Raw genomic sequence first — 9,208 nt, 5'->3', positions numbered from 1 at the left:
AATAAAAGACACTAAAATTAAAAATTAGCAACTTCTATATTTGAAATTGCATTGTAAATTTAGATTAGCAATTCACATATGTTGTTATGAATATAGAATGATTATATAAAGAGTTCAATTTCAAATGTCTTTTGTCTTTTATATTTATTAATTTGAAAGAAGTCGACTTAAATATTTAATTCACTATAAACTTTTAACCTTCTTCTTTCTTCCCTCCCTCTACCTTCATCTCTACTTTCATACTCTTTAAAATTATCCACAAAGATCAACATGTAAATCAATAATCTATATTTTTAAATAAAGTAAATGATTTCATAATATATTTATTAACTTCTAAAGTCTTTCCTTTTCTATAGTTGATATAGTAAGGATGCAAAAAAAGAGAAGCAAGACTCACAATTTTTTATTTTTTATTTTTTATTTTGGTATTCTATGAGCTCATTATTAATGATAAATATAATTATTCTGACATTGTATTCATATACAATATTTTTTTGTAGATAAGAATATTGAAGTTTACTTTTAATTTATCTACAATGGTTCATGAACTATGTGCATTATTCATTTTTATCTATTTTTGGTGCTTTCTTTTAGCTTATTTATTTTTTTAATTTTTTTAATATAAGGTGAATTTGGTGCTCATATACTATGGCACCACCTCCTCTAATGCAAGTATGCTAGTTTTACACTATTCAGACAATAGCAAGTCATTCACATCAAGATTCAATATAGACTATATCATGCAATCAATGTCATTGATGAAATATTTGAATGCATACATTGTGACATGTGCTCATATACTATCACCACCTCCTCTAATGCAAGTAAGCTAGTTTTACACTATTCAGACAATAGCAAGTCATTCACATCAAGATTCAATATAGACTATATCATGCAATCAATGTCATTGACGAAATATTTGAATGCATACATTGCGACATGTAGTGTTGTAATGTATGTTGAATTCTAGATAGCTAGTAGCTTTTAGCACCTAAAACTCTTTTGGAAGCTATCATTTAATATGTTTTGAATGGGAACATTATTAGAATGGTGTTGGCCTTAACAACTTTTCAAATATGTTTAAAATTATATGTATGAAATTTTTAATGAAACAATTATATAAATAATGTATCTTTAGAATTTAATTTTTTATTTTTAATTGTTTATTTTATATTTTTTGTTTTTTGTTTTTTTATTCAGATTTATATTTATTAGATTATTTTCTTTTTATGTATATTTGGTTATATTAATGAATTGAAATTAAGAACATAATCTATTTTAGAATTTAAATTAATTAATAAAAACTATCAAAATAAATAATAGTAGGTTATATGATGATTATCCATTCTACTAATAGTCTAATTCAATTATAGGTAAAATTATAGAGTTTTTTTTACAGTTCAGTTTATTTAACTTCTATAGTGTTAAATGTTTGAACAAGTTATAATGCTTTATTAGGTAGAAAGACAAATAATATATTATGATATTAGAAATAATTAATCTCCCAAGTTATTATTCAAAATGATATTAATTTTTAAAATTCAATCTTATAACTTAAATGTAACTTTATTTAATTTTATTATAATTATTTTTATCTATTAATACGCTGAAAATTTGATAAACAAAATGTGTCATTTTTTTAGAGTCCTTAAATTTCATATAAAACCAATGTGAAATTGGATTAATAAATTTTGGTTACTAAAATCTATTTGAAGTACAATATTTTTAGTAGGAATAAATATTTGTATAACTTTATATATATAAAAAAGATAGAATTCTCCTATTTAGAATTTTTTTCATTTAAAAAAAGTTTAGTATTTTCAATGTAATTTTACTTTATGTTAACAAATTTTTTATTAATATAAATGGATTTAGATACATATTTTTACTTTAATCTTCATTTGTTGTTGGATTTGACTTTAACATTTTTAATCATTTTAAAATGTTCTATTTGCCTCAAAATTATACTAGTAATATTTTTATTTAAAATAATTAGTTAGATTTAGTTTTTTTTTTTTTTTTTTAAATAGTTATATTACATTTGTGAACTAGAAATTTCTATTAATCTATTGTACAGTCATTATAGACTAAAGTTGTTTTCTCCTTTTATAATTCAAATGGACACAATGATTATAAATTTGATCATTTTTAGGTTATCTAATATGTTGTCATTACACACTAAATAAATTACCCCTTTCATAATTCAAATATTTATTAAAAGTCAAAACATGTAACATTACTTAAAATTTCAATTAATTAATAAATATGATCAAAACAAACAACATGGATCTTTTAGGTGATTACGAATCCTAGACTATTTCTCTTATTGAATTCTAGATAAAATTGTAGAAAATATTATATAGTCAAGCCTACTTGACTTGCTATTTGATCTATAATGTTATGTATAAAGTATGTGCTTTATTAGGTAAAAAGATAAATTATATATATTATAGTATCTAGGAAATAAACTCTACTAATTTGTCCTTTGGAAAGTGTTCCATTTAATTTAACCTTGTAGTAAATGTAAACTTTATCTATTAGAATTTAAATTATTGAAATATACATATTTAAAAACATAATTGCCACCATAATTGGTAATTACCTATGTTATGGCTAGTTTCTTTCTAAAAATATCTACTATGATGTGTTTTTGTAAAATTTCTTGCGAAATCTGCCCTTTTTTCCTGGTTTGCATTATTTTTGTGGAAGATCTTGAGCTAAGTCACTTAGCACAGGTTGAGTGGGTTTTATTATTTTATTATTTGGATTCTGGAATATGTATGCAGCTGGATCAACTTTTCCTTTGTGGTAAGATGTAGTAAGCACCTTAAAAAAGATCTCTAAATATACATGTTTAAAAGGAAATATAAAGAGATACTTGTTTAGAAGGAAAATAAATGAAAATTTAGCAAGGGCTATCTAAATGAATATTAAGATCACCAAAATGTAGAAATAATTATAAGATTGTAAAAAGATTAATGTTAGATACTTAAAATGTTTCTTTGTTTAAGTATCACACATCACAGTGTTTCAAGAGGTGAGTTTGAATCTTGATAAATCATAAAGAGCTGCAAAACCTACAAAACCTAATAAGTGGAAAAAATTAGGTATACTACTTTGTCACCATCTTAGAGTGTTTGTCTAAAATAAAAGATTAGTTAATAGTTGTCGACTTGTATAGCTTGATTGAATCATTCTTTTTATGTTTAAATCAAGAATATCTTTCAGCTAATGAAGTTTATAAATTGCATCACTTAAAATTGCCAAAAATTATAGGAATCAACAATATTGTAAGCCATGTCATCTTTTAAGATGAAGTTAAGGGCGATAAAAATGTAATAAATCATTAGATAGGTCTTGGATATGGGTAATAGAAGTGTCTTTGTGGAGCAAGGCTATATATTAGATGTGTTGTACTTTGATCAAATAGGAAGTTTTTGATGGAGATAATTTATTTTATCTTATTTTGTATCAAAGGAGTTGAATTCTATCTTTCAATTTTTTGAATATTTTTTATAAATTAAGAAATTATAATATTGGCAAACTATATTCACTTATTCATTATATTTATACATTCATATTACTTTAAACACAATTTATCTATTTTAGCTAGAACTCTATCATATCCCAAGATGAATTTATGATCTAAAATATTTATCATATACAAATTAAATTGATTCAAATATTTAAATTTTAAGAAAAACTAAGATAAATTATTTATAAATTAATTTTTGTACAATTATATTATTCTTAAAATGCATTAAAATAACCAAACCCTCACTAAAAAAATTACATTTCAACTTATTAATAAATGGTTAAAAAATCAGTTATAAGTAATATAGTATTTTATTTAGTATTTATACATTATTTAATAACATATTATAAATTTTATATATATATAAGCTTACAATTATTCTAAAATAAAATACAAAAAAATTAGAAACTTACATAGTAAATTTGATATAAAATAAGGCTGAGATAAACAGCGATATAAAATGTAGTAATTTTTTTATTATATTCCCATCTTTTCAACGAAGCACAGCACATTTTGGTACGATGTCAGAGGATGTCAGGGAAACTCATTTACGGACTGTCAGACGGATCAAAATAGAACGTTTCATGCAGACTACATAATTGACGGTGCAAACGGCACTGCCTGATAGCTGGTGCATTTTCGTGGCTATTTAGCCAGTGCCGAGGGTGCTGGCTTCGACAGTTTCATCCTAGAAACCAGATTGAGACCGGCCATGGCAAAAATTTGTATTCAGTCAAAGCATTTTCAGATTTCCCTTTTGCTCTTTCCTTTGAACAGGTCGGTAATTATCCAACTTTTCAACTATTTCCTTTTTAATTTCTCGCTTTGAATGTTTCTGGTAAAGGATTGACCCGACCAAACTTCTAAAAGAGGTCGGCCCCTAATTTCTAGGCGTTTTCCTTGCTCTTATTTTTCTCGTAATTTCGAGGAGAGTACTGAGCTTGACTTCAGTATTACCTATTTAGCCCACTCTATCCTTCTCCTTGAACACAAACTCATAATTGCAATCAAATCCTTCTCGCCCTGCTCTGTTTCTTTTTCAACGACTAGTGAGCGTTTGAATTGGAATAAATGGCATCTTCTTCAACATCTCAGAAGCAAAATCAGGAATTTGGTGCTTTCTCTGGCAAAAGAAGGATGGTTTGTGAATCTCCAAGATTGTTTGATGTGTTCATTAATCACAGAGGGCCCGATGTCAAACAATCTCTTGCTATTCAGCTTTACAATTCCCTGGAGCAGTTGGGGATACGGACGTTTCTTGATTCCCAAGAGAAACAACTTGGGGATTCATTTCCTTCAACTATTGAGACAGCTATCCGTTCTGCTTCGGTACATGTAGCAATCTTTTCTAGAGGTTATGCAGACTCACCTTGGTGTTTGGCTGAGCTGCTTCTCATGTTACAAGGCCAGGCCAAAATTATCCCAGTGTTTTATGGAGTGAAGCCTAGTGATCTCCGCTACATAGAGAAGGGAGCATATGCTGAAGCATTCATTAAACATGAAGAGAAGGGCAGGTACCTCGACAAGCTTAGCGAGTGGAAGGAAGCCCTTAGATCTCTTTCACTTATTGCTGGGGAAGAATCAGACAGGTAATATTCTTTGTAATTCTTGGTAGTTACATTTTTAATAAATTTTTTCCTTCAGATTTGATTGAGCAATTTTCCCATGGTTGTATCTTAAATAAAAAATTCCTTTAAGATTTTGTTGAACAACTTTCTCATGGAGCCATCTTTATAATTTTTGGTAGTTGAACCTTATAATTTTTTTTAACCTTCAGATTTGGTAGAACAATCGTCTCATGGAATCATCTCTGTAATTTTTTGTACTCGTTGTCTTATAAAAGTATTTTTCTTCGGACATGGTTGAACAATTCTTTCATGGAATCTCCTTGAACTATGTCGTATTTTATTAATTTTCCTCTCTTTTACCAAATACAGTTTCCTAATTTTCTAATGGAATCCTTCTTATGTGGTATAAAGTTACAGTGACTGCCATTGCCAAAACATAGTGGCAGCCGTGCAAAAAGAAGTACAAAGGAAAACACCTTTACATGTTGCTCAACATCCAGTAGGGCTTAACAATCTTGTCAAAGATTTTGAAAGGCGTTGCCTTGAAGAACTTGTACAAGATTTTGAAAACCAGTGTGGGCTGAAGGAAGGGAAGAATAGGGCTAGGGTGGTTGGAATTTTTGGCATGGGTGGATTGAGAAAGACAACTCTTGCCAAAGAGTTGTTTAACCGAAAGAGTTCAAATTATCATAGAGCAAGTTTTTTGTTTGATGTGAGAGAAGCATCTGAGAGAAGAGATTTACCTTCTTTGCAACTTAAGCTTCTTAAAGATCTCTTTGATAAAGATCTCAGATTTAGAAGTATAGAAGAAGGAACAAGCTATCTGAAAGACAGTCTACAAAAGACCCCTGCCAATTTGAGCTTTCTAATTGTTCTAGATGACATAGATCATGTAGAACAGTTAAATGCTCTCCTGATTATGGATATTTTACATAAGCTGGGTAATAGTATGGTTATTGTCACAACCCGTGACATTGGAGTGCTGATATCAGCAGGCATTAATGATCGTTATCGTTTAGGAGGAATGGATAGGAATCATGGCAGCGAACTCTTCTGTCGGCATGCCTTTGGGCAACCTATTCCATTGAGCGGGTATGAGGAGCTGGTAAAATCCTTCGTAGATGTGTGTGGAGGGATACCTCTGTCACTCCAAGTTTTGGGCAGGCACGTTCGTGGTAGGAGTGGGGATTATTGGAGGTCAGAATTGGTTGAAGTTAGAAAGACTCTGCCTCGGGACGTAAAGCAAAGGTTGAGAATAAGTTTTGATGCACTGAATGCTGAAGAGAAACAGGTTTTCATGGACATTGCTTGTTTCTTTGGGGGCAGAGAGCACAGTATGGCTGAAAGAGTATGGGAGGGATCGGGATGGAATGCTCAACATGCACTTGAAACACTCAGAGATAAGTGTCTTGTCGAAGAAACAAATGTAGATTTGCGAATGCATGACCACCTGAGGGACTTGGGAAGAGAAATGGCCCTTGAGCTCAGCCCTCCTCATCGCTTGTGGCGTCCTGATGATTTGAAATGTTTGGTATGCTTGTTAAACCCCAGATCTGTCCTTAATACTGTCTTATTTTTTACATATTTGCCATATTAATAGAAAACCAAGCCACTTCTGTGTATGTAGGAATTAAGGAGTTTCAGAAATATCCTCACTGATACCAATATCAGATGTTTCCATTCCATTTTTGACGAATCCATGAAATCTCGAGTGACATTCTTCATAAGGCAGACAGACAGTAGTGCTGGGGCATCAACTTCCTTACTGTGGCTCGAGCTTGAGGGCAATTCCTCAAAACAATCAACGAAGAGCATTCCTTCATGGATTCCTCTTCAAAATTTACAGTGTCTGAAAATCAAAGGCGGGCGATTTACAACATTGTGGAAGAATCGTCTACAGGTATTTGAATCTTCTTAGTGGAAAGACTGAATCTCCTTTAAAGGTATGGTAAAAAATTTCAAGCCCTTTTTTAAATTATTGAGGGCTTTACACAAATTTATCTTTGAATCCAGGCTCCATCCCAGTTGAAGAGTCTTGATATTACAAATTGTAAACATTTGAGAAGTATATCAAGAATATCTAATATTGCAAAGCTTGTGGAGTTGAATATTCATCAATGCGCAGAGCTTGAGGAGCTAACTCTAGGTCATCTCAGTTGTCTAGAAATGATCACAGTTGTAGATTGTAAACATTTGAAAAATGTTTCAGGAATATCTAATCTTGCAAAGCTTGTGCTATTGAACATTAGTCAATGCTCAGAGCTCGTTGAGGTGACTCTTGGTCATCTCATCTGTCTGGAGAGGATCACAATTGTAGATTGTAAACATTTAAAAAATATCTCAGGGACATCTAATCTTCCAAAGCTTGTTGAGTTGAATATTCATCAATGCGAAGAGCTTCAGGAGCTAGTTCTAGGTCATCTTAGCTGTTTAGAGACCATCACAGTTGTAGATTGTAAACACTTGAAAATGGTATCAGGAATATCTAATCTTGCAAATATTGTGCTACTGAATATTAGTCAATGCTCAGAGCTTGAGGAGCTAACTATAAGTCATCTCAGCTGTCTGGAAACAGTCACAATTGCCAATCTACAAAACCTCGCAGAGTTGACTATTTGTCAATGCTCAGAAATCGAGGAGCTAACTCTAGATCATCTCAGCTGTCTGGAAAAGATCACAATTAAAAATTGTCAAGGACTGAGAAATATATCAGGTACACCGAATCTTCAAAAGCTTGTGGAGCTCAATATTCATCAGTGTGCAGATCTTGAACAGTTCCCTCTAGGTCATCTCAGCTGTGTGAAAAGGATGACAATTACAAATTGTAGAAGTTTGAAATGTTTACCAGGTGCACCTAATATTCGAACTCGCGGAATTAAATATTTCAAAGTTTAAACATTTGAAACATGTGTTAGGGACACCTAATCTTCCAGCTTGCTGAATTAAATATCTGTCATTTGGCAGAGTTTGGAAAGATAAGTCCATGTCATCTCAGCTGTCTGAGGGATGATGTTGAAAATTGTAAATATAGCAGGTATTAAAGAGTTGTATGGATTGATATGCATAATGATCCAAAACCTGAGTTAACTATTTGTCAATGGCCAGAGCTCGACAATCCAGTAAATATTTGATAATTATGAAATGACATTGAATATTAGTGAAAGTCCGGAGTTTTGAGGAGCTAATTCTTGGACATTTGAGCTCCCTGGATATAATCACCATTGGAAACTGATAATTTGAAAATAATCGGTTTCATAGGCATGAAGTGTCTAGAGAGCATAACATTATATTTTGTTTTTACAGTGATATGATTTTTTTAATTAATTTTAGAAATGAGGTTTACATTAAGATTTCTGATAAAGATAACATTACATTTACTTGCTTGACTCTCGAACTATGAAAGTAATAAACTTTTTTTGTGAAGAACTTGTCAAACTTTGAAAATATATATTTTTGAGAATTGCTTATAGAAATGAGCTTTCTGAGCTGTCCTGAACTTGAGCTCCCAGATTTAGAAGTCTAAATTGCGTGGATGGGATTACAATTTGATGGACATGGGAAACACGAACATCTTTGACTGTTTCGCTATATGCAACCCTAGCCGATTCCATTTGCAGGCGTGGTCTCAGCCTGTGCCAAAATGGGAACTTTGGAACAGAGAACTGATAAAAGCTCTGGTAGACATGCTCCCAGATGTCGAAGTTGAAAATATTCTGGTAGACGTATTCAAGATATAGAAGCAAAGATAAGGCGTGTGAAACGTTTGACCAAATACCCCAAAAATATGGTCTTACAGAATGCTACGATTGCAGGATATGCACAAAATAGGTTTTTCGAAAAGGCTTCATAAATGCAATTGGTAGGTGTAAAGCTGGACTTCCAAATATTTGCTAGCGTCACAGGATAAAGGACAGAGGGATTTTATCAGATGTTTTAGTTGCAAATGTTCTAGTAGATATTCGTCCAAAATGTAGAAGTATTGGAAAGACACACAAACTGTTTGACAGAATGCCTCAATGAAATATATTGTCATGGAATGCTCCGATTGCAGAATGTTCACAAAAAGGATTTGCTGAAAAAGGTTCAGAAACTTTCAAGAAAATGC

The 9,208-nt window shown here is 31.3% G+C and overlaps 1 protein-coding gene across 2 annotated transcripts; it reads left to right on the top strand.

Moving 5' to 3' along the window:
- Positions 1-4,023: 4,023 nt before the first annotated feature.
- LOC149577948 (disease resistance protein Roq1-like) lies at positions 4,024-8,364 on the top strand. 2 transcript variants are annotated; one of them, XM_089826763.1, is made up of 4 exons: positions 4,024-5,124; positions 5,521-6,634; positions 6,731-7,003; positions 7,117-8,364. In XM_089826763.1, exons 1-4 carry the CDS (start codon positions 4,607-4,609, stop codon positions 7,996-7,998), a joined length of 2,787 nt encoding a protein of 928 aa, XP_089682889.1. In that variant the 5' UTR covers positions 4,024-4,606; the 3' UTR covers positions 7,999-8,364. The 2 variants fall into 2 exon arrangements, with proteins under 2 accessions (XP_089682889.1, XP_089682880.1); XM_089826754.1 differs by having other exon boundaries at positions 5,515-6,634.
- The last annotated feature ends 844 nt before the right edge of the window (positions 8,365-9,208 follow it).

The sequence above is a fragment of the Cupressus sempervirens genome, chromosome 1, assembly GCF_028749045.1.
Source record: "Cupressus sempervirens isolate cs-2001-9-10 chromosome 1, ASM2874904v1, whole genome shotgun sequence".
Taxonomy (NCBI): Eukaryota; Viridiplantae; Streptophyta; class Pinopsida; order Cupressales; family Cupressaceae; genus Cupressus; species Cupressus sempervirens.
Note: the sequence above shows the minus strand (reverse complement) of the source record. Positions and strands in the feature narration are given on the sequence as shown.

Coding starts and splice junctions, on each gene's coding strand:
- LOC149577948 (XM_089826754.1), top strand. CDS start 4,607: ATGGCATCTTCTTCAACATCTCAGAAGCAAAATCAGGAATTTGGTGCT. Junction 6,635..6,730: donor CTGATGATTTGAAATGTTTG/GTATGCTTGTTA, acceptor CTGTGTATGTAG/GAATTAAGGAGTTTCAGAAA. Junction 7,004..7,116: donor TGTGGAAGAATCGTCTACAG/GTATTTGAATCT, acceptor CTTTGAATCCAG/GCTCCATCCCAGTTGAAGAG.